We start from the raw sequence: 25,329 nt of genomic DNA on the forward strand, positions 1-25,329 counted from the left end.
TTGGAGATAAAAAAAGCGGAATTCCGCGAATTAGCGGAAAAATCACATCCCTGTATAATTTCCAGTCTATAAGCACATCAAAACTCAAAATTGACCTGAAATGTTAGTGCGCTTTATTACCTGGTGCTCATTATATATTCTATATAGAGTTCACTACAGAATACAGTGGACAAGATTATAAATACAGTATACTTCTGTATTTGGGCAGATTAATAATTCAATGACTCTGTGATTAAGGGCTATACAAATAAAAATGACTTGACTTGAATAATGATTGCTGGCCCAAATGGCAATAAATTGTGTGCAACAGGATTCAAATCCAGTTTGTGGCGGTAAGGGTGTTGGCACTCTCCCAGATGGCATCCAAAAAGGCATTAGAGCTGATCTCATTATCACACGATTTTTTGTATCGGGGCCAGAAACACTGATTTGCTTAGGTAATTCTAATAGGTTAAACTGTCTCCACTTCATCACCTGTTTGCCAATAACATTATGACAGAAACAGAAAACAAAGTCTTTCAACAAGATGCTTTACAAGCTCTTGTACATACGTATACTTATTAAACAGATGCTATTTAAAGGTTAGGGTGATAATGAGATATGGTATACTGCCTTTTCATTTGTCATCTTTATCACTGGTCATCTAGTGGTAAAGTGCCGGTTCCCTCAACGACGCGATCCGTGTTTGATTCCTATTGCAAATGTTTTGCACCTTAAAGTGTGGAAAATACGGTATATGTTCCATCAATAGACAAATACAAAATTAAATACAACATGCATAGAGATAACAGAAGGTATATTTATTCTTACATGAGAAAAATCAGATGGGCCTCCATCATCTTTTTCCTTACATTTTACCGAGGTATCCAGTCTTAATCCAATCCCTGGTTTTGACGGATTGGTGCATGGAATGCTCAGAGATGAGAAGGATTCAGGAGCCAGGTACCCACCGGCACTCTTTGGTTTTGTAACCTTCTCAGTCCACCAAGTACTACACACCCCGGTCTGCGCCGACAGTCCAGAATTTCCCTGACTTTATGCATCAGGTCACGTCCAAGAGTGGGGGGAAAAAGCCAGCGGGCTGAACTTAACAGGCTTGCACAGGGAGATGTGGAACACAGGATGGACCTTCATAGGAGGCAGAGGGAATTCCACGTACTGAGTCAACCATATATGGTCCAATGAATCAAGGCTCCATCTTCTATGTATATATAAAATAGTAACTTGTATTAACCCAATAGATGATCTGTATTTCCTTTGCATATGTAAAAAAAAAAATCAAGTTGCCCCAGTTCTTTCTTACTCCCCTGCTTCTGTAATTGCTTTCCACGCACTGACTACCACTCCAAACTGAAACCTTGTGATTGACATGCCAGAAAGGGGGAGGGGCAGCATGGGAAAGGGGCTACATACGTGTCTAAACAAGATTTGAAGCTGCATGCATTCTCTGACAGCCACTGATTGTGAATCCACAGACATAGATTACTGTATATACATTTTCATGATGACAATACTAGATCTAGGAAGGAACTTAAAACGGGTTCAAATTATCTGACATCCGATGGTCCTGTAAGCATCTTTACTTCTCCTAATTGTTATCTTTTATCCATTCGTTTGTCCACTGTACTATCTGTTCCAAGTTGCTTTCCAGGTCTTCCGGTGTGTTGCTGGGTAGCTGGTGGACTATTTCCTCTTTGTAAGCATCAATAGCCTCTTCATAGATGGTCTGAAAGATTTCACACTGCACATTGTCCTGCAGCTTCTTTCCCACGTAACCCCTGTCAAGTATCAAAATGACAGAATAACAAAAGGTTAGGTCACAAATGAAAAAAAAAATCGCTTTATAGCTTAAATTAATACTCATTAATGCATCTAGAAACAGGAGGGGAGGCCGAGGTAATGGTACATGCCAACCCTGGGACCCCTGAAACTTTGGATTTTTTACCAGTGGCTGTTATCTGTGAGGTAAGCAAGTTAATTGCACATCAAAAATGAACTTGAATAGAAATAAACACTTCAAAATAAAAGACGACCCAACACAAAAGATGTCAATGAACTACAATGCAATAGCCGGAGGGGGCCTGTATTTTGAAGTTCACAGAGATACAGCATATTATAAATTACTTGATCTGTCCTGATGACTACGGACAGCAAAATGCCAACTGGAAATCCTATTAAACAAAGACATTAATGATGATGCTAAGAAAATTGTATTTCAGTCCAAACAACACTGATATCACACGCATTCGGAAAGCGTTCAAATTTACTCAGACATTTCAAAATCACCAAGAAAAACATCAATAAATGCATTTAAAATCGATATATGCAACATGAGCTTACAGAAGATGGGATTGGAAATGGAATTAACTTTATATTAACAGTAAAAAACGGACTATATGGTGCATATCATTAAAGCCGCATCTATTACTTTTGTACATGAAAAATATAGTCTGTATGTAAATAAACCTTACTATAAGGCATAGGTGACCAATAAAGGTGGTATTCCGTGTTTACCCAGCAATCGATTGTGAAACTATTTCTAAATTATTTTTGGTTAACAATTTTTCCTTCACTAAAGTGTGAACTTGTACTTTACAATTACATACAAAGCAATAATTGAATAGGTTGATTTAACTCAGGTGTACACATGCAAACTACAAAGTCACAAAAAAGAACGCAAACACTACTTTAATTTCAATGATACTTAAGTACCTGAGCTTAAAAAATCTTTTGCCTCTTTATTTCATCGATGAAAACCTTTAAATGAGTTTCAGAATTCAAATTTGTTTGCATCATTGAATGAAGTTGGAACTATTTAACTTCCGATTTAATTTCTGACAAGACACCCTAGTGACATACATTTCATCTCAGTGCAAACTTTTGTATCAAATCCCCAGTGACAAACCAGCGAAGTACGGGTAATAACAAAGAACAGTCGAAAAGACCATGCCTCATGTCCTGGTGATCGCAATTGTTATAGATTTGAAAACAGCACATCCACTCACTTATGAATTCAGGTAAAACAACATTGGACGGTGCCGCCTCCGTTGAATCACACACTTTAAGATAATGTTGGCATGTTTCTGGTTGATTAACAGCGGCTGGCACTCTGACACTCCAACCTGGGGGATTTTGTTTTAGCGTGGCTCACCTTGCGTATTATATGTCGCTCTTCTGCAGTTCTCTCTGCAGTCAAAGTAGTAAAAGCTAAACTGTTTGTTTTCATGTCTGCGCAAGTCAGCTTGCCAAATTTCAGCGTCTCAGCACGAAAATGGGATCAGGCTTCTCGCAGCTAGTTCATATAGATGATTAGATGCTGATGGGCGTCCGTATACACAATTTTACAAATGGAAAACACTACTGTTGGCATTTAAAAGCACAATGTTTACAGAACGGATGTGTCCAGAGCAGATCAGCGGTGGCAGTCTAAGTTTTCTATACCCTTAAGGCACAGCATAAGGACTTTTAGGAAGCTAGAGAAATTCCATGAGGCAGGCAGTAAGTCAGGTGTCAAATGGAGTTTTTGTATAGGTATATATTTCTGCATTCAGCCATAGATGATAAATGAGCAAGTACTCCCACAAGAGATGTAACTTGCTTAATACAGCAAAGCGATCAGATCACAGTCTTTGAATGAAAGTTGGTAAGTCTTCGCAAACTGAAGGTTACCTGTTTTCTAGCCGCGTGTAGAGATGAGTATTGTCTGTTCTGAGAACGAAGACAATGTGAAACCAGCGTTCAGGAAAAAGGTCACATCCATGGTAGTCGACAATCACACCTCCATTTGTCATCTTTTCATCTAGCTCATCCACCACCTACAGGATTACAGATAAACCTTTTTCATGGACATTTTTCAGCACTTTTTAAAGACTTTGAAAAGCAATTTTCCCATTTCTCCAATACGATTTCAAGAAGAAGTCCGACGTGAATCACACAAACAGCAACAATTTATTCTAAAATTGCAAGTAATTGTCATTTGGTGGGTACAATGCTTGTGAACCCACACAACCTTATTTTCCATATCCCTAAATAAAGACAAATTGGTAAAAAATGGCAGGCACAGAGCACTCCAATTTGAGACATGCAGAACAACAGTGGAGAGGCTATACATCATACGTTCAACAAAGGTTTGTTATCCATGTTGAATCAAAGTAAATCAATCCATTACTCACCCTATCTTCATCCAAAATAGGACACTGGTACTCATCATCGTATCCATCGTAAAGATCTCCTACAAAAAGTGCATTTAATTATCTACATTCAAAACGAGAATATGTGGAAAATTCATGTGACTGAAACTAAAACAAGAACATTATTTTATTTAAAGGGACAGTGTGTGTTATTTGACCACTGCATTGTGCACTGCAACCAAAAACAATGGTTAAAAGGCACAAGGAAAAATACAAACTAGAGACTCAAATTGATCAAACTTTACAATTTTACTTCCTTTGTTTACCAGCACGGGTTATTTGTTATGGGTGCCAGTAGCAGAAACATGGGTAACATGTGTCGGCCCCCTATGTGTGAGTGTCATGTTGTGTAAAATAAACGCCAAATTCTCAACATACGAGTATTTAGAAAATGTACATTCATATTATATGTCGACCAGTTATCGGGCAGGCTGATTAACGGCACTAATATTTGGATTTTGACAGATAATGGTATAGGCATTTTTATTTATATGACGGGCCGTTAATTATATTTAAAACTGGGTAAATTAGCAGAGCCTTGCTCTCACTCTCTCCTGCTCCTCTCTCTCTTCGGACGATACCCACCCCACGCCTTCTGAATGGCTAAGCGACTGGGGGCAGAGCGACTACAGGAGGAAGAATAAAGTTAGAGTGGCAGCTCTGCTAGCTCGTGCCAACATGCCTGTGAAGTGTGAATCAAGAACATTGCCGACTGATATATTAGCTCTTATCATAACATTAGTTGTCAATCAAGTGTGTGCGTTTGTGATTGAGAGAGAGCATAAAAGTCACACTAAAGTGGAAGGCTGAGTGATTGGCTGTTCTCATAACATTAGTTCGTCAATCAGGCTCTAAACAGGAGTGCCCACACTTTAATTTGCGAGTTCTGTTGAACTTTTGTTGTAGTTTTAGTTTAAAGTTATTTATGTCATTTTGGTTGTATTAACATTTTAATTTATTTATTTAATGGAAAAAATAATCGGAGCTACTGAAGTTAAGTAACTTTATACAGGTTTCTGCTAATTCTCATTTTATTGCCTGCAATATTAGTTTTTCTGTAAGTGAAAGATTAGTCACATTACTGGTGTTTACATTCTAATTTATTTCCAGTAAAATGTTTCAGGGAGCTAATTAAGTGTTAACGTACCTTTTTCAAGTTACTGCTAATCCAAATCTCCTTCCCTGCAACTGTGAGTTTTTGGTTAATAAGAAAAAAAAATATGTTAGTTGTGTTGAAATTCTAATTTATTCACTGTAAAAAATGTTGGGGAGCTATTTAGGTTTTATTTGAATTTATAAAAACAATTATTTGTTTCTTTTAGCATTATTGAAAATTCACTACACCAATGTTTTAACTTTCACAGCAAATTAATATCAGCTCCAAATATTGGTTATTGGCTTTTTCTTAAAGCTTAGAATTTGTATCGGCCTTGAAAAAGCCATACCAGTCGATCCTTAATTTACATGAAAATTCAGGTTATCTTGTTTTGTTTTGTATCAATATTTTCCTTAAAAGAATTAAGTTTATTTACCACTACTTGGAACTATGTAACGCACACTTTCCCTTAAACAAAACAATCCTTTAAGTTGTAGTCTTTGGAATTCCATTACAAGTTAAGTCTTTTTGTACCTTCTTTAGCCAGATCACCTATATTGACATAGGCAAGCCCGGTCCGCTGAGCAAGCTCCTTCCCCAGAGTTGTTTTGCCAACGCCAGGTGTACCTTTAGGTCAAAATAGACAACACTTATTACTCTGTTCCAAGGTGTTAATTTCCCCAAGCCATGGTAAACTTAACTAAATGATGTACTAAATAATCACTTGCCTAAAAAATAATATCAAGTTTCACAAACGCTATTTTACAACTCACCCTCGTTAAAGAGTGATGTTGTAAAAGAGTGACCATGGCATATTCTAGAGGTGAAATTTATTCATGTCCAATGAGCAGAGAAACATCCACATTTGGTGTAGAATAAAAAGATAATTTTAAAGATAAAATAAAGGCAGTGAATCACAGCATTAACCCTAAAATGTGCATATTGGTTGTAGTTAAACTTAAAGTTTGTTTAGATTTAACTTTATAGTTTTGTTGCACCACTTTTTTCCATCTATTTGTGGTCTGAGAGGTGCTAGTGCTTGACTGCAGGCAGGCAACTTGGCAAAGTCCTCGGGAATTTTGAAAGGTAAATGTGGCTCTAATCATTTGTAATTGTCTGATATGTAGTAGATTGTGAATTGTCTAGTAAGGAATAAGACAACTGGAGAGTGGAAAAAGTATCACCAACTTTAAATATCCTCGCTCATGCACTTGTATAAGAATTGCTTGGTGTTGCTAATATGGCACATCTAAACTTCATTTTTGTAAACTGTAATCAAACATTTTATTTGTTAAAGTTTTTATTGTTTCATATCATATAACAGTATGTATGTTAGCTCAAATCTGTGCCCTTAAATTCTGTGTTCAATCGACATTCATCAACATCAGGCTACACAGTCGCTGTTAAAACGTTTAAGCAGTGTTTAAGCATGCCCCTATTATATGCTTTTAATTAACTACTGCTTCTGCTTCCTTTAGATATTGTTAACAGAGTGAGTGGGTAAGGCAGTGAGTTGTCTTGTTGCGTATGGGCACGATGACTCACGGGCAGAGCACAGCCCTCCGGCAATGGGGCACTATTTGGAGTGTGTGAAAAAAATCAAGAGCCAAGTTTTTACTTGTTGTTTAAAATATATTAGAATCATCTCGTATAGTCGTGAATAATAAAGCAAGAGAGCTAATGAACCCAGGTCAAGCGAAATCACCATTTGTTGGTTAGTATTGATTCCTTAATGTCCAGACAGGACAACTGACATGTTGGTCTATGGTAGGCTGTAGTTTCTGTTCAAATTTTAAACCTAGTAGCAAGATTGCAGTCTGCAGGGGAGCTGTCCACATGTGTCAAACTTGAACCTTTTTGTAGACTCTATTGCAAGAGGTTAAAAATTCACTGATTCCTTAATTAATGGGTGATTCATAAATGGTCTCCATTTATATAGCGCTTTTCAAGTCGTTTAATCGCTTGGGTCGTCAGGGCACCACTGAGGACGTAACTCTGGACAGGTATATCTAATGCCAACGATTACTGGCATGTGTTTGGGTTGGGTTGTGGCAAAGTTGGCCCACACTTAGCACCTCCGACCAAGTAAGTAGCGAGAGGCGCGGTCCCTTTGACCCAGACAGTACTTTTTGAGCCAAGACTCCTGGAGACCTGTCTATAATGTCATATCTGAACTCAAAAAGACTCAATCAGTTCATGGTAACATCAAACTTCGTCCATTGGACTTGTCAAACACGGCCGTCTTTCTCCATTTAAGACATAGAGGAATAGACATGGAAAGAATTCCGAAGCGTCTATAGCTTTTGCTCCCCTGCAAAGCACAGTAGGATCAGACTGGCGCAAAATTTATTGGTGTAATTCTCGAGCGATTAATCGCAATAACGCCGAAAACTCCTGGTAAAGTACAAGACATGCTTCTATCTTGGATAACTTGCTAAATGAAACAAAAACGCATCATTGATTTGAAATTGTTCAAGTGTCTTAATCGAACTGACAAAGTCAGAGGATAAAATTAACTATTTGATGGGAGCGGCTATGTACCTGTTAAAAGGATGTTTGGCCGTCTCATTTTCATGGCGAGTTAGCGCCCACACATGTCCTATTCACAGAAACCTGAAATTGAAATCAAACATGAAACACACACACACACGATGATCTTTTAAATATTTTAAACTATATTTAATTTTACAATTTTCCACACTGACCTGATAAAAAGACGCCAAAGACCGCAGTGGCTACAGAGTAAAACAAAGCCACATGTTAATAGACTGCCGTAAACGAATCTATCTACGGTTTACGTTACTTGTCGTAAAAGAAATTATGGCATTCTCCCTCAAAGTTTAAGAAGGAAATCATACCCTTTTCTTTTTTAACACTTAAATGTTTCACTCACGAACTTGATTGTTATCTGTATATTTATGCACAGGGTAAACTAAAGTAGTCTCAGCTTGCTTGGTAAGTACTTAAATTGCTACTTAAATTAGTTTATAACAATCAGTGCTCTTCACATAAGAACCAGCTCTCTATTCCAATCGCTGTTATTAATGAGGTTATGTCGAACATAATGGAGACTATTGCTGAAAATGCTATTGCTAATTTATTGGCCTGCTTTGTATCTCATATATTACGGGTCACTTTTTGAAGCATATCGAGTGAAGATGTTGGGGTCTGTCCTAGGGACTGACCACAAAATAAAGTTTCCTGCTGGACCTCCCGAAGTATTTCACAATGCTGTAAATAACAAATATAGAAGGCATTTATTGTTCATATGAAATTCTTGTGGCTGTATTAGCAGGGCAAACAACAATCCAACGTCAAAATATCTATCAGCAGGGGGCATGACCATGTACAGATAAAATGTTCAGCAAAAATCACAAATAACATCTTACTCTAATTCTATTATTATCTTGCAGTGGGAAGTACCCAACAACCATGACTCAATTTTCAGCTTTTTATATTTTTTTTCGCAAAAGACAAAAGGAAACCTGCTATTAGTTCTTCCTGCCATTAGTTTTTGCAAGGTGCCTTATCTATAGCATGTTTTTACGTGGAGTAGAGGCAGTAATTTCACCTGTGCATTTAAATCTAATGATATAATAAGTAAAAATGCAGGTACCGACATCCGTCAAAATCCCAAATATTTGTGTAGATAATCGGTCGCACTATATACTGCGCTGCTCATTTTACTTTTGTTTTTATAAAATAACATCAATATTGAAGTCAATTTAAATGTGATCTTTCTTGAGGTGTGAGCTCACGAGTTGAACAAATGGGACCACGCAAGAGGAAAGGAGAGCGCATCAGCTCAGAGCCTCGTACGATGTACTCACTGAAAAAGTCTGCCCTCAAGGAACAGGAAGAACAGTGGGTGGACAGATACATGCCATGTTCTAAGGTATCCATACATACATACACATTTTTGATTTTAATAACCTTAATTGATCATTTATTGCTTAGGTTACTGGCATATGACAACAAATCTTGAGTGTTTTAAAAAAAACGTAACACTGAGCATTTTTATCTTGATGCTCATTTTTGGTTCATTAGTGTAATCCGACATGAGGATTTCAAGCAGAGTTGGTCACGATTTGAGAGAGGAAAGCCAAATATATTTTATGAATGTTTATTTCCTTTCAAAGCTCGTAAACTAAGCTGGCTCTGTGCATCTGTCTTCCAACCCGAGGGTTGTTAGTTTGATCCCAGGCCATTGTAGCCGTATTGATGTGCTCTTGAGCAAGACACTGAATCCGAGTGTGTTCTTAGTTGAATAGCAGCGCCTTGCCTGGTAGTAGTCACTGGTGAATGAACGACTGCATCGTTGTAAAGCAGTTTGGGCACTACGTTGTTTTTGGGTGGAGCTATACAATTTTAAATTGCACGGACTACATCTAATAATGAACTTCAGCAGATGTTTAATATTAATGTTTACTGTGGCTTTTTGAATAGGCTGATTTAGCTGTTCACAAGAAGAAGATAGAAGAAGTGGAGAATTGGCTGAAATTCCATACAAATGCAGCAAAGGTAGGATCTTAAGGACATTATTTTGAAGATTAATCCAAGAACCTAAAGCATTTTCAATTAAACAAAAATGCAAAATTAAATCAAGTTTGCTTTTCAGGCTGTGAGTGCATAACAGGCTACCAAACTATTCAAACCCATTGAAAAGAAACAGGATGCTATAGCTTAAAAGTGAAAATGAGCATTTTTTTAATCAAAATGTTTATGCGTGGAATAGGGTGGAATATTGCTGCTAACAGGACCATCAGGATGTGGAAAGACTGCTACTGTCCAGGTTTTGTCTCAAGAACTTGACTTAAGAATTCAGGAGTGGACCAACCCACCTAGCCTGGACTTGAACACCAACATTCAGAGAGGTGATTAAAGTAAATATTACTTTTTTTACTAGGGGCCGGATATGTTTTGATTTTTTTGTACCTTAATATATGGAATCAATATTTCAAAATTACATTTGTATTTCCCTGGATTTTCTCTGTGTAATATTAAAATTCGTTTGATGAGCTGAAACCTTTGCGAGTGATAAATATGAAAAAAAAATGCATAAATCAGGAAGGGTGGAAATACTTTTTCAAGGCAATGATGTATATGTACTGTACAAGCAAATATATTGATGATATAAAAACCTGATTACCATTCGTTGGGAACTTAATGTAATGCAAATTCCATTCTTTGAATGTTGATTTTGTTATGATTGTGTCTGTTAGACAGGAATATTACCAGCTCATCCACTACCTCACAGTCGGTCCAATTCCATGAGTTTCTCTTAAGGGCCAACAAGTACAAAAGCCTCAAGATGATGGGTGATTCATCTTTCACCGGCATGAACCTTATATTGGTAGAGGTAGGTGCATCCCTAACCTGCTTAATGACACTCAGTTGTCTTTTACTGTAATATTACACACAATAACTTAACTTAAACATCCTTAGGCCCATAATAATAATTGATTAGTAAATTATTTGATCAATAAAAAGAATGAGGTCTGTATTCCTGCCAGCCTCTATAAATCGATGGACTTTGTTTTTCCTCCTTTGCTAACAGACGCTTTGAATGAAATTAGCGCTGCTTGTGGTTCACTTAGACTAGAGTATGCTGCACGTGCGCAGCCAATTACAAATGAAAGAGTGGACGAGAGGGTGAGGTTTGGCTGCAGAAAGACGTTACGCTCATACAAGCAACATAATATTAATTTCAATACTTTTTTTTAAAGCATGCATCATTTACACCCACTTTTTTGAATTAATTATTGTATTGTTTTAAATTAATTTTCTTCTGCTATTGCAATGGGAAAGACAGAAATTGGAGTTTTGGGGGGTTATATGTGGAACAGCCTTTTGCTGTTTGTCTCTTTCTGTAAAGAAATGGTGTACTTTGTAGGCCAAAGTTTGTGACATGGAAGTGTTTTTAATGTAAAATAACTGTTTCCCTCTCGCAATTTATTCAGTGATGTATTTTTCCACAGGAATTCCCAAATCAGTTTTACCACAAGCCTAGTGCTCTGCATGATGTACTGAGGTGAGTGTAGACCCCTGTTTTCTGCTTTTTTTCCGCTTAAAAAAAACAAGGTGCTAAAAATGCTAATGGATATAGGTAAACGCCTACCATTTTGTATTGTACTGAAATGGGGCAAACTTGTACGACAAAATTACTTTATTGAACCTGCATCGACAACCCTGGCAAAAAATGCTTGAACTTTGATGTGTTTTTAAAGATTAAAAAGTGTTTGAATTTTGGGTTAAGACACTGATATCTGGTGGCTTTGCCATTGCACCTATATTTGTCTTAAAATTATATATATATATATATATATATATATATATATATATATATATAATGTGTGTGTGTGAAGGTCTTGAAGCAGCTAAAAACAATAAATGTCTAAAAATAAATCATATGTCTTGATAAATGCACACGCTAAATGTAAAATTGCATGATTAAATATCAGATATATATGATTCACACCGGATTTTTTTCTTTTAATGGTACTGAAGAAATGGAAATATTGGCTTTAAAAGTCCTTAAAAAGTGCTTGAATTTGGCCGTGACAAAGCTGCACAAACCATGAACCTTGATTGCAATGGGATTCAAACCCAGATCGCGGCGCGCAGTGTGATGGCTCCCATCCTTTAGACACATGAAAATACATTAGGTCTTATCTCATTATGGAATTAGTTTTATTCACAGTACCAGATCTGTTAGAGTAGAGAAAATTTTGTTTCCCCCTTTTCAGCTCAAACTAATTGTAATTGACAAACTTTTTGATCACATGTGACCATGCGTTTATTTATATTTTTCAGAACAACCAAAATAATTACCACAATGCCCTAATCGTAATTTTGTTTCAGAATCTTGTGCACTTTGGAAAGACTTTGCAAGTCAGCTATACCACAGACCGGTTTAATGTCTGACAATACTCTTGCGGACCGGCCCAATAGCAACATCAAAATTTGGCACTGGAACTAAAAATAGTATAATGATGAAACAAAATCTATGGCCTTTTCAATAGTCATCTGCATTCCTAAGGATCAAGTGAATTATTACTTGTGCAGATGTGTGCCTATATTTCAGGAGCACTTTTAGAGCGCTCACATATTTGTAAAAGCTGTATTTACACGTCATTGGAATCTAAATAATGATATACTTAAAATATGTATGAATGTTATAATGGGAAATAAAGCTTAAACGATATTGCGCTTACATTAATCCCCATTGACCATACTTGTCTCTGATATATCTGCTGTCGTTGTTTGATTTTGATAAATTCCTCATGTTCTGTCATTTCATCAAGGTGCTTTGTGAAGGCCAGCCGATGCCCACTGGTATTCATAGTATCCAATAGTCCAAGTGGAGACAGTTGCTCAAGATTACTCTTTCCCAAAGAAGTCATGGAGGAGCTGGATATCAGTAATATCAGGTTAATTTACTCTTTGCAGTTTTTATCAGGATATCGTCTTAGTGTGTGTGCGGGTGTCTGGATGCGTGCGGGTATGTATGTACCACGTAGGTAAAAGGATCCTGAATTTAAAAAATAACTAGCCCTACTGAGTTAGATGGTTAGAGACTTTTTATGAAATGCATTCCTTAAAATGCCTATTTATATATCCCAGCAGGCTATACATTAATTTGATTTTATTTGTGTATGACATTTCGACATTAAAATGCAACTCAAAGTGCTGTGCACGTTAAAAACAGCATGCATAAAAAGAAAACCCTCAACATCACTATGAATACTCAACGGATGCATCCAAACAAGCGCTCTTACCAACCTGTTGGGATGTATTCATTAATACACAGCACTGGGTAAAGAGCACGTTTTCAAACAGTGTAGAATTTTCCTTCACACTGTGCACAGTGATGTATTAACTGCATGTATATCACTGTTTTCAAATGTTGCTGTTGCTCCTTATTTCATCATCCGTTTATAATTACAATTGCTGCCTATTTTCCCATTCCTACAAATTTTATAGTAGTTTGTAAGTATTTACTGTAATCATAGTTTTTTTCCATTTGTTTTTGTTTTCTAGTTTTAATCCAGTGGCTCCAACAGCTATGATGAAAGTTTTGTCTCGTATTTTAACAAACGAGAAAGGAAAGGTGACACTCATTCGCTGTTGGTTCTATTCATTTTTTTAAGCAAGTGCTTTTTGACCTCTCTTTTGTCCGTACACAGAGCTTTGGAAGGGTCAATTCCCCAGATCAGAACGTCTTAGAAATGGTTTGCTCAGGAAGTTCAGGAGACATTCGCAGCGCTATTTACAGTCTACAATTTGCCACCTTTTCAGGTCAGAAGTGAAATGCGCACACACCATCAACAATCCTTTCCTCCTCATCTTGACTATCTGAAATTAACTGTTGGGTTTTGTCAGACTTTTCACAGGAAACTTATATGGTGAAAGGGAGCAAAGCTTTCATATTACAGACTAAGACGGTTTCAAGATCAAAATTAAGGAACAAATCTAGTCCATCAAAAAGCCATCAAGAGAACTCAACAGTTGGACTGAAAGATACTTGTCTATTCCTATTTAGAGCACTGGGAAAGATTCTGCATTGCAAAAGTAAGTCATTATTCTATTTAAACTTCATCATTTATTTTTATTTCCAATCCAAAATTTAGACAAAAAAACAATGATCTCTGTTTTCCTGACAAAGTCTGTTTGAAAAATTGCACTTCATTTACTAATAAAAGAATATTCCTATCCTTAGCATGTCACTCTAGTGCAAAACCACAATTAACACATGTAGACATGCTCATTTTGTTACATGCATATATTGATAAATCTGAATTGATTGAGAAATTTTCAAACCAAACAATTATATGGCCAGATGGTGTGTTCCAGTGATCCCTGGTCTTTTCAAGAGTGCTAGAGAGTTCCATCAGGAAGTCAAATATCAAATTAAGAAAGACCATTGTGGTTTACTCCCAGCTGTGAACTAGTTAGCCAGCTTTATTGCCAACCTTTTTGAACCTGAGAGCTATATCTTTGTTCCTGATAAGCACAAAGGGCTACAAGTTTGACATGCATTTCTAAAGTGGCGACTTGTTGTTACAATGTTATTTTTATGTTATCCCCCGAGTGTAATTAATAGATGTAGGGTTGAAATGAGCAAAGTCAACCATTAAAACATTATTTCTAAAGACACAGTTAAAAATCAAATTTCCTAGAAAATCACTATGAACCAACACTGGTAAGCTAGTTTTAGGACTAATCTGCGGCCTACTCAGGCGCTCTTAGGCTACCTGGTGCCCGCGAGCACCATGTTGGAGACCCCTACTCTACGCTGTTGACGGGGCACATTAGACTCCATGGGAGTTTGCCCAATAAATCTTCATGTTTTGTGGATTAGTAGATGGCGGTCCAGCATCTCCTACGGGAAATCCTTTGGTTGTATCTCTGCGTTTTGCAGATGTCCAGTGTTCTCGTTTGCCCGCGTCCCTGCGTCCTAGACGCATCATTTTTGCTGGGGATGCATTGTGTCAAATCAACGTGCGTCCCCGGGACGCAACTTTTTTGACACCAAATTGTCATTATTACCCGATTACTTTTTTTTTTTTAACAAAGATTTACCGCACTCCAAACTTTTCGTCAGGCAGATCCGCCTATGTTGTTTTGGTCTCGCGCCGATCTCGGCAAACGAGATCTTGTTGCTTCGAGATGACGTCATTGTTTTGGTGGTTGTCGAGTGAAAGATAAGTATGCCTCCGTAAAAACAGTTGGTATTAGGTGCAAATCAACAAAAAAGTGGTAATTTCTTCAGTGTCGGTAATAAGTCGAAACATAATACAGAAAGTGGTAACAACGGCAAAAATTCTGGCACGAAAAACGGCGGAGAAATTCTTCAGAAGACCGCGAAGGCAAGGAAAACACGTGTTTTGAAGCGAACAATTCGACGAAAGATTAACAACTGTGGCGGGACAGCAAACCACGAAGAATATATGAACTGAAAAATGTGAAGTAATTAAAACTGCATGAATATATAGACTAATATTTCAGCAATATTATTTTGTATAATGTACAATATTTTTGGGAACTGAAAAATCTGAAGTGATAACTGCTTTGTATTACCAATTAAGTGTGATGATTAAAACTGAATGAATATATAGATTTATAGATTTATTTATATATTTGTCGCCGATTTACAATTTCAGCCTCGATAACACTAAATTTTGGGGACCCATAGATCTCTGTTGGGACCCATAGATTTTTGAGCATGCGAGTACCCGGGACCCATCACTTTTCAGAGGTAAAATGAACACTGGATGTCGTGTTTTTGTTTCTTCCAGCCAAGGTTTTCAACTCTTGTTTGGGATGTTTTAATAAAAATCAGCACCTTTATATTCTAGACTCTAGAATAGTCCTCTGTCATAAAAGGTTGCCAGGATAAGGTATTGCCCCAATTGGAAGTTCAATTATGTTGTGGTCTTAATTAGGAGTAAGATGGAAGATTGAGGGGGTATATTTTTTGCAGCATTTGCTCTGCTGTATTGATCAAAGTGTGTTGAGGAAGGCGCTGGGCTGAATTTTTTTTCTTCCTACCCTACACCTATGGTCACAAGGTTTGGGTTGCACTAAATCTTCAGCACCAAATGATTTTCGGCCGAAAAGGACTAAAAGTTAATTTTAGTGATTTCGGCCAAAATAAAAAACGAACTCTGATAAAATGCTGCAGAAAGCTGTATGTTGTGATGACCTCACGTCAAACTTGATGCAAGTGCTCCAAAGCTCGCTTTCACCTTTGTGAATTTTTTGATGGACATGGTTGCATCCTTTTTTGTTTTGCACACAAGATGAAGGAAAAGGAGAACGCCATCAAAACAGGAGCTCTGCCAAGCTTATACTAACAAGACATTTTCTCTGAATTTTGTGTTTCTGTCTCCTCCCACATTTTTGGCTACCGCTAACCGCACTTTGGCTAATGTTCACATGCTAACACTAAATAGTAGCTTACCACAGTTGATTACAGTTATTATTATTATTATTATTATTTTTACTGTTCACAAGTTTTTCTAAGCATTTTAATTCCTGTCAACAAAACACCAGGGGATGTCGATTTAAATCTGTGGCCAGAGTGCCAGTTATCATTTGATGCGGAACCATTGAGCCACAAAACCCCCAATTTCTCCTTTTTTTACCAGCAATAGGATTATAACTCAATTTTACTACTGTTCTATTACTGACAACTCAGGAAAGATGAGGGTTCATGATTTTTTTGTATGTTTTTATGCACACAACACACAATACATTAAGTAGACCTTGTGTATTCTTGGTAAGAATATAACTTAATTCATTAAAGAAATACAATATTGATTGGAATAACTAATTTTAATGAACAAAAACACACAAAATATCACATCAAAGTTCATATTAAGGTTCATATACTTGTCGGTCAAGAAATTTGTAATGAATTTATATGACATGAGGCTTACGTATAGAGAGCTAACATGATTGGCCGCCATATTGCTGCTAACGGTACCCCTGTGAAGGCTCGGTAAAAAACTAAGAAGAAACTTGTGTGGTTTGGTCACTTTGAGTCTTGTAGTATTCTTCGTTGTGTTTTTTATCGCTTGTATTCGGTTGCTCCACACAATACAAACCTCTATGGGTCAAATATTACACAGTGTCCCCTTAAGCAGGTTGTCAAATTTCAATGAAAATCAAAAGGTTGTTAATTAGTGGGTTAGTAGTGCTTCAAATGGCTGACCTTTAGAGGTCATGATTTGTTCTCCACAAATACGTAGTCGAAGCTCTTGGGAGATAAAGTATATCAAATTTGTACACGTTGTTTCTCTTGAGTCCCTTCATAAAAACTAATGTGAGCAATTAGTATGAGAAAAGAATTGTAACCCCCCAAAAACGTATTTTGTAAAAATTTAGGGGGAACTCCTGAAGGTCTTGAAGCGGCTGAAAACAATTCTGAGCCATATTTACCATCACATCTTTCTCAACATCAACGAGAGTCATTACAGGTTGACCCAGAGGTACAAACAATGAATATTTATCGTAAAGGCACAGAAATGGTCTTAATTAACCTTTTGTAATAATCGCTTCTCTCGTATTTCTTGCAGTGGGTTATACAACATTCGCATGTGTCTGGGGAGTTCTTCAATATGTATCTCCACCAGAACTACCTGGACTTCTGCTCTGATGTAGAAGACGTATATAAAGCTAGCGAGTACATGTCTGACGCTGACCTTCTCATATCTGATTGGATGGTTAGCCTTTTTGGTAACATCTTAAAAATAAAGAGTGAAGACTCATGATGAATAGAGAACAATATTATCTTATTTGTCAGAATTTATATAAATTCTAATACAATCTTATAATTAAACTAATTGCTATATTGTTACATCTGAGTCTGCATTTTGCATTTGAAATAAGACTTAATAATTCGTTTTAAATTCTGCTCAAATGGATCCCCCTAACTATTGTACTTATCTATTTTTAGAATAGTATTACCATGGGAGAATACGCATCATCTGTGGCCACCAGAGGGCTTCTTTACTCGAACTCAAAGCAAGTAGCTGTCGGCTTCAGACCACTACACAAACCAAACTGGTTTCTCGTTAGCAAGAAGGTAAGAAATTTTGCCAGGAAACCCAAACCCATATTTTATTACGGATATGTCAGATGAATTTCTGAACAAATATGTACACAGACGTTTATGTACATGTTTTTTTTTTGTCTTTTTTTCTTACAAAATGTCATACAATTGTTTTTTTAACCATTCAGAAGTAATGCAAATTAATATGCATCCACTTTAAGCACTGAATTTAATGATAAGCATTCGAAAACTCAAACTGCAATAGGGCTTGTTGAGAAGTGTTGTTTTTTTGTGGGGACATTGATTTTTGTAGTAAAACTCTTTATTTTTTTCATAATACCATACCTGTTCAACCTCCACGGCTCCATGCCCATACAAACTGTCGTATTTTCCCGTACAAAATAATCGTACACCATTTTTCATTTTTTTTTCGGAATGATGGATGATGGGAAATCCCCAGGCGGCAGACGCATGCGATTGACAAATTTGCGTTTTACCGTACAGATTTCCATGTACGTCGTACTCGTCTTAAAATGCATAAAAAACGTACTTTGTACGGCAAAAACGGACAGGTTGACAGGTATGTAATACAATTAGTTCAAGATAAATAAAATATGCAAATACAGAAAATGTAGCCATGACTTTGACATTATTTAATGTTGCATCACACTCAAATGTGCAGCTTGGGGGAAAAGACTCAAGGAGTTAGTAACAGGAATTTCAACAAATAAGAAACTTCAGAGGCGCCAAACCGGTGACTGTTAAAGGGTGATATTTTGGAGAAGAATAACTTCTTTGCCCGCTTTAGAAATTGGCAGGCCACGGCCGTCTTACCACACACATCAACAACAGAAAGCAGCGCACAAAGGTTGAAGTAAGAAGCATGAAGTAGGTTGTGTGCTGGGAACTCTGAACTCCATCAGTGGCTAGTCAGGATGCAGAACCATAGATAGTACTTGGGGGCTGTGCTGACCAGCTGGCTAGGGTCTTCACCACACTCTTCAGCCAGGCTCTGTTGCAGAGCTTTCTTTCCATCATACCTCAAAACCTCCATCATCATCCCCATCCCCAAAAAGTCTTTAGTGGTTAGGCTCAATGACTACAGGCATTACGCCCGGTGTCATGAAATGTTTTGAGAAGTTGGTGTTCCAGCACATGAAAGGTTCCCTACCCATCGCACTGGACACTCATCATTTTGCCTACTGGGCAAACCACTCCACTGATTCTTCAATAAACACCACACTTCTTACTGGGCTGAGCCACCTGGAGAAATGGGGCTGTGTCAGGTTGTTCTTTCTGGACTTCAGCTCTCACGTTTAACACTATCATCAAGGAGATCCTGACGGAGAAGCTTTTTAGGCCTTCCCTCCTCCACCTACCGCTGCATTATGGACTTTCTTTTTAACTGCCCAAAGTCTGTGAAATTTGGCAACCACTGCTCTTCCACTCTAACGCTGAGCTGGCTCCTCCAAAGGATGTGTGCTGAGCCCTCTTGTGTTCACCTTCTACACCTCAGACTACTCACGAACCCACCTTCCGAACACAATTATCAAGTCTGCCATATTAAAACCAGAATAAGCAGTTTATTTCCCCTAGGGCTATCTCCATTCTAAACAAATTCACGAGACTGTCAGAAAAACCCCAACATTCATATGTATAGAAAATTATATTCATATTTTATTTCTCTACTCTGGTTTTGGAAGTATGTTGTTGTTAATGACATTTGCACAATGTTTTATTGCACTATTGTTTTGATGCACTTACAACTCGCGTCAGTCTACAAGCACTACCTTTTAAACATTTGACTATTTACCCTAATATTGTGTTTTTGTTTTATTTTCTCTTTTAAGTCTTTTATTATAAATTTATCCCGGAGTACCATGTCTAATGTTGGAAAACAATGTTCGTTACGTGGTTATCAATGACAATTAAAACAATTCTAAAGAAAAAAAAGGTGCCTCGGCACAGTGCCAATTCATAAAGTAAAATCAATAGTATTTATCTCATCTCATCTCATTAGCTGCACCGCTTATCCTCAGTAGGGTCGCGGGGGTGCTGGAGCCCATCCCAGCAATCATCGGGCAGTGGGCAGGGGACACCCTGAACTGGTTGCCAGCCAATCGCAGGGCACACAGGGACAAACCAGTAGTGTTTATGTTCTTGCATTATAAAATAAAATATTTTTTAAATTATCTTGCAAATAAACGAATAAAAATATTCCCCCAAGCTCTTACCCTAAACATTGTATTTCATCATACCGTGTAGATACTTGTGAAATAAGACTCAAGAATCTTGAGAAACTTACATTTTTCTTTTCAAGGGATTCGGAAGGCACAAACTGTAAAACTTTAGATATAAAACTAGGTATAGGTTTTGTATTTTCTCCCTAACACATTGTCGAATAACATTTTGTTTTAATTACACATACTGCTGATCTATTATTTCCGATAGCATCGAGAAAAGTGCCTGGCTGCTCGGGGCCTGTTCCGCGATTCCTGTATGACACCTGTGAGCCTTCAGACTGAGTTGCTACCGTATTTGGCAAAATTGACCAACCCCCTGAGGAACCAAGGTACACATGCACACAAACTTGTGATGAGTGAATCATGTTGTTGGTCTGTATTTTAAACGAACGACTACATTAGCATTCGGCCAATTTCTTTTTTCAATGCTTTTTGCTTTAAGGATAGATCCTTGAGATTCAACATCCCTTTTGTTGTGTGTGTGTGTGTGTGTGGGGGGGGGTGTATTATTATAATAATTCCAGGTTCAGAGCAGTGTTCCAGACAATTAGATGGACCAACAATTAACATCTCCGTTTTTTCATGGGCTTAGGTGTGAAAATTTGATTGACATCCATATTTTTTTTTATATAAACATGACTTGACTGTGAGGCAAGCCTTCAAAATGACACAACCATAAGAAGTGGTTGTATCCAATGGCAGAAACAGTGGAGTCTCATCCACATAGCAATGAAAACGAATAATATGACTGTGAATCATCAGCACGTGGCAGCATATAAACACTGTAAGAAAGGGGCAAATACTGAGCATAACTCATTCAACTAAGAGGTAGGATCTAAACCATGAGAACCCATTTTTCCAGACGATCACGTTTGTGGCCCACTGGGTCGAAGGCACTACTGAGATCCAGTAGCTGTAATATTGATAAGACAATGGAATCCATGTAGCTGATGTTCTGTTTTCCACCATGTTTGAGTCAATTATTAAGACCACATTCCCAGTCTGATGCAGAGATTATAATTAATGCGTTCGTTACCTTGATTGCTGTAATGTACTACTCTCCGGTCTCCCGAAGTCCAAAATCAAGAGCCTGCAGCTGGTGCAAAATACTGCAACGGGGCTTTTAACAAAGACAAGAAAGTTGGATTACATTACATCGATTTTAGATAACGTGCATTGGCTGCCTGTTAGCTTAAAATGTGATTTTTAGGTTCTGCTGCAACCGATGTTGCAATAATAAATAACACACAGATAATGTCAACGTGAAATATAGGTCATTCATAAGCTATAGAATAGAAGTGTGTTTTAAGCCTAGATTCAAACAGTTCCACTGATCTCATAGTGCTGTGGAATCTCAAAGGGCAGAGCATTCCACAGCACCGGGGCCTGAATGGAGAACGCTCTCGAACCTGCGGATCTCTTCTTGGCTCTTGGGATCACTAGTAGACCAGCATTTTCAGAGCAAAGGCTGCGGACCGGAACATAGGGGGAAATTAAATCTGAAAGATACGAGGGAGGAAGTCAATGCAGGATTTTGTATGATAATGACATTTATAGAGATGCCTATGCCTTGTCTGCTAGAAAATTAATAGTAAATACAAACAACAGCTTTACGTTTTCTTTATTATGCTCATCTGGTGACATTTTGTCTTAATTTTCAGGTCAAATACAATTCATACAGGATGTTGGTCACATGTCACTGAAGGGGTTCCCTCTAAGGTACAGTATGCTTTTTTTCTTATAACTTCTTACCTGCAGGACTAATTAGCACTGTATTTGTTGTTAAGCACATAGGTATAAACCTTTTAAAATTAATAATGAGTAAAGCTTAGATGAGTTGGTTCAAGTGTAGATTACTAATATTTGAGTCACCATAATAATTTAATGAAACCTTTGAAGTTAATAGAAGCACACAACATAAACCTCAAGAGAAACACATCAACAAAAATTATCATTTTTTGGGTTTTATCCAGGAGCTCTTGAAATACACAAACCCGCTATCTCTGAGGCCAGAGCCATGATTGCCGGGCCAATAAATTAGGGAGTAGTGAAATGAAAAATCTCTTTTAAAAGAAGGTATTTCTTCATAGCAGGGACCAGTAGAATGAAAATGTTATTTGAAAGTAATCATTTACACATTTGACGTAGTTAATGTTTTACTAGGTAAAGTGCCAATTTTCAGTATTCCAACAGGTTTGGCTACAAACATTTTAGGATATTCAAGGGAGAAGTTGTAAAAACAAATTAAAAAATGTATAGCTTAGCCAAGTAATTCCACAGTTACTGAGAGGAGTAGTCAATCAAAAAGATTTCCAAACAGAAATGATATTCAATGTTTGTTTGAGAAATTATTATAGAAACGGTTTAGCCTCAAAGGTAGCTAATTGCTCTTCCAATGAAGACACAGAAGACTCATGCTTTTTTGACAATTCAAAACAAAAAAAATGTAATCAAAATGTAGCGAGACTTGACTATTTATTAAAAAAAATTAAAGAGTGCACACCTGAGTAATGCAATAAAATTAGCTGCGAACGCTAAAATCGTGGGATTCTTTTTAACTATTAGAATACTAACTTACATTGTTACAATAAGGGTGCTATGCTAGCTAGTGCTTAGTAACTCAAACCACATTTGAAACTAAATACACAATTTAAATATTTTTCTGAATAGACACTGTTCCATCACCTGATACCGACAGATATTCCCCCTGTGCATTGGGTTTTTTTACTCAGAAAATCTCGCCTTTATTCTTGTTAAAAGCAAGTAATGTATACACCCACTTGAAAAAAATGATAGCTTCTGAATATCCCTATTTTGGCGTTGATATTCTCCCTCTCTCATGTCGTGGGCCACTGATGACACAGCCATGCTTCATATGAAGTGGCAGGTGCTTCAGAACCATCTGTGACTACGCTTAAATGCAGGCAATATTGAGATGTAAAACTCAGAATTAGGTTAAGTTCGGAATCATGGTTTCTGAAGCAAAAGGAATAAAGCATGTGCAGAGAGAGTACCGCCGTTGTTGGAGAATTCCATTCTAAGGATGAACAAAATAATGAATAAATTAGGAGTTGTTTTTCTGTGTTAAGTTCTAAAAAAATATAGTCTTGTTTGTCACTGTGTTACGTTACCCTTTTTAGCCTCATAAAGCTAACCTTTTTGGAACTATGGACACAAATTTTTAAAATACATTTTAAGGTAAAATTCATTCCTATTCCCATAATACTTTCCATAGTTGTTGTTTTTTTGCAACTATTTTGGCTTCAAAAAGGAATACACAGAAATTGGAAAAAAGGAGCGACATCCTTGCAAACCATCACTGCACAGTAAATACAGGCTTTAACCCCACCCATTTTACACAAATATTTGTGCAGTTTAACGCTGCATCGGCTAGGCCTTGTGAACTCTTTGAGTGAATAATGTCAAAATCACCAACAAATTTTTGATGAGTGAGGCATTTAAAGGTTGTATATCCATCAGTGTTTTGTAAATGGGCATTTTCAGGTTAAAACTGGAGACGTTGGCAGACCAAGAAGGCCAGGTAAAAATGGACATTGTGGAAGACATTGAAGAAGTACTGGAAGGATCTGAGGACAGTCTACCTGCCAGTCCCCTGCAGTACCCAACAAGTGTCAAAGAAGAGGATGAGGACTTGTTGATTGAAGAGTATATTAGTGATTAGCTTTAGTAATACAGAAACAATGACCTTCATCTCAGATCCTGTTATTAAGATGGATTTTTTTCTTCTGTAAATGAGCAGAAATTTAATATGGTTTTAACTTAATACTAAATAAACTCTTCAGAAAAAGAAGACATGTATGTATTGATCATTTGTACATTTTGCTTCCTAGTTGTCTGGCATCAGGTGAGTTTTAGTCTATATATACTAAAGTTTCCTCACTCATACTTTTATGTATACTGTACATCTTTCACATGCTTTCCCACACTGGAATGTCTGGAAAATATCATATTTAGATGAAAAGTTTCAGCAGACCTTACTTATAAGCTTACTCAAGTGAAAAAAATATGCAATACTGTTGTCAATAATTAATTCTCGTCCAAGAAAATACAAGTTTTCATGTTAATAATGTACTGCAGCAAGACTTTATGTTTACCTTAGACATAAACTTTAAAATTCCCCTTTACCAAAATTATGCTTGCATTTACATTGTGAATAAAAACCGTGGTTGAAAATTAAAGTTCAAACTTGATTGGCCCCTCACTAGAATATAGTTCCTCCCTTCATTCCAGGATCTCGTTCACACACACCTTTTTTTTCTAATATTTACTCATGAGGTTGAAACTTTTAAACAAACATTTGGATATTCCTCCTGATAAATAACCTGAATTTTAAGTTAAACATAGACAAGCTACGCGGTATCCAGAGTTGTCAAGTCTATACCGAATTTGGTAAGATTGAACATGCTAAGAATTTTTTAAATGGGAGTTAAAGAAAAGTCACGGGGATCTTTAACTTGTTTCTTGGCTTCATAGACAGGTGTCTTGATGCTTTTTTATGTGTGTGCTGTTTGTGAGGCAGTTGGAGCTTATCAAGACTAGGCCATGACTATGACTTTTACAGGTAAGGCATTACAAAAACCTAATGCAACAGACACAATTTGTATGTATATGGCGACTGCTTTTCTGTGAAAAGAAGCATGCTAAAGGTTTTGCCATGGAAATTTGATTGTACAATTCTCATATGTGTATAATATAGTACAGATACATTCCATTTAGTTGTAGATAAATTCAAAATTGTCACAATCTGTAATGTTTTTGGCTTAGAATAGTCTTTGTCATCTCCCTTTAATGGGGAAATGTTATTTATGTGGAGATAGTTTTGGTGTTACTATTCTGTCAAATAAATAAAAACACATTGATCACAGAGATATTGAAAAAAATAATCATTATTAATTTTATGTTTTAAATGTGGAATTGAAAACAAACTATAAAATAAATATTAATCAGACATTGCTTTTTGAAATTATCTGACTTAAGTTTGCCAAATTTCAACCATACAGAAAGCCAAAACTTCAATCAGACTTTCAGACATTTTTTATTAGAAAGCTAAAACGTTTTTTATTTTGTTGTTGTTTTGTTTACCTGTTTTTTGCAATCACAATGTGTTTTTCTTTAACAAACGGTGTACCACGATTTTCCAACCACCTTTTTAATTGTGGCAGAAATAAAAACCTGTAACTCAGGGTTCTCAAACTCTAATTACCTGGGAGCTGCCAGAGCAGA

At 36.9% G+C, this 25,329-nt stretch overlaps 2 protein-coding genes across 2 annotated transcripts; one reads left to right on the top strand and one right to left on the bottom strand.

The window, feature by feature from the left end:
- Positions 1 to 779: 779 nt before the first annotated feature.
- ak6 (adenylate kinase 6) lies at positions 780 to 8,153 on the bottom strand. The gene is made up of 6 exons (XM_088336243.1): positions 7,992 to 8,153; positions 7,828 to 7,899; positions 5,821 to 5,913; positions 4,173 to 4,231; positions 3,670 to 3,815; positions 780 to 1,778 (listed from the first exon to the last, which is right to left on the bottom strand). The coding sequence occupies exons 2-6, from the start codon at positions 7,859 to 7,861 to the stop codon at positions 1,589 to 1,591; spliced, it is 522 nt and encodes a 173-aa protein (XP_088192369.1). The 5' UTR covers positions 7,862 to 7,899; positions 7,992 to 8,153; the 3' UTR covers positions 780 to 1,588.
- On the top strand, positions 8,077 to 23,898 carry rad17 (RAD17 checkpoint clamp loader component). Its single transcript, XM_088336241.1, has 16 exons — positions 8,077 to 8,241; positions 9,033 to 9,181; positions 9,733 to 9,807; positions 10,022 to 10,160; positions 10,509 to 10,645; positions 11,265 to 11,317; positions 12,591 to 12,716; positions 13,327 to 13,396; positions 13,473 to 13,584; positions 13,669 to 13,857; positions 17,176 to 17,279; positions 17,367 to 17,513; positions 17,747 to 17,875; positions 20,294 to 20,414; positions 21,747 to 21,804; positions 23,590 to 23,898. The coding sequence occupies exons 2-16, from the start codon at positions 9,056 to 9,058 to the stop codon at positions 23,765 to 23,767; spliced, it is 1,764 nt and encodes a 587-aa protein (XP_088192367.1). The 5' UTR covers positions 8,077 to 8,241; positions 9,033 to 9,055; the 3' UTR covers positions 23,768 to 23,898.
- Positions 23,899 to 25,329: the final 1,431 nt, after the last annotated feature.

Source organism: Urocampus carinirostris, chromosome 5, assembly GCF_059441175.1.
Source record: "Urocampus carinirostris isolate Australia breed hairy pipefish chromosome 5, RoL_Ucar_1.0, whole genome shotgun sequence".
NCBI lineage: Eukaryota > Metazoa > Chordata > Actinopteri > Syngnathiformes > Syngnathidae > Urocampus > Urocampus carinirostris.

What these genes read in the sequence shown, in the direction of transcription:
- ak6 (XM_088336243.1), bottom strand. Translation starts at nt 7,861, where the DNA reads ATGAAAATGAGACGGCCAAACATCCTTTTAACAG. An exon ending in CTATTTTGGATGAAGATAGG is followed by an intron (nt 3,816 to 4,172) that starts GTGAGTAATGGA and finishes GTAATCCTGTAG; the next exon opens with GTGGTGGATGAGCTAGATGA. An exon ending in TACACGCGGCTAGAAAACAG is followed by an intron (nt 1,779 to 3,669) that starts GTAACCTTCAGT and finishes GATACTTGACAG; the next exon opens with GGGTTACGTGGGAAAGAAGC.
- rad17 (XM_088336241.1), top strand. Translation starts at nt 9,056, where the DNA reads ATGGGACCACGCAAGAGGAAAGGAGAGCGCATCAGCTCAGAGCCTCGT. An exon ending in TCCATACAAATGCAGCAAAG is followed by an intron (nt 9,808 to 10,021) that starts GTAGGATCTTAA and finishes TGCGTGGAATAG; the next exon opens with GGTGGAATATTGCTGCTAAC. An exon ending in TAACAAACGAGAAAGGAAAG is followed by an intron (nt 13,397 to 13,472) that starts GTGACACTCATT and finishes GTCCGTACACAG; the next exon opens with AGCTTTGGAAGGGTCAATTC.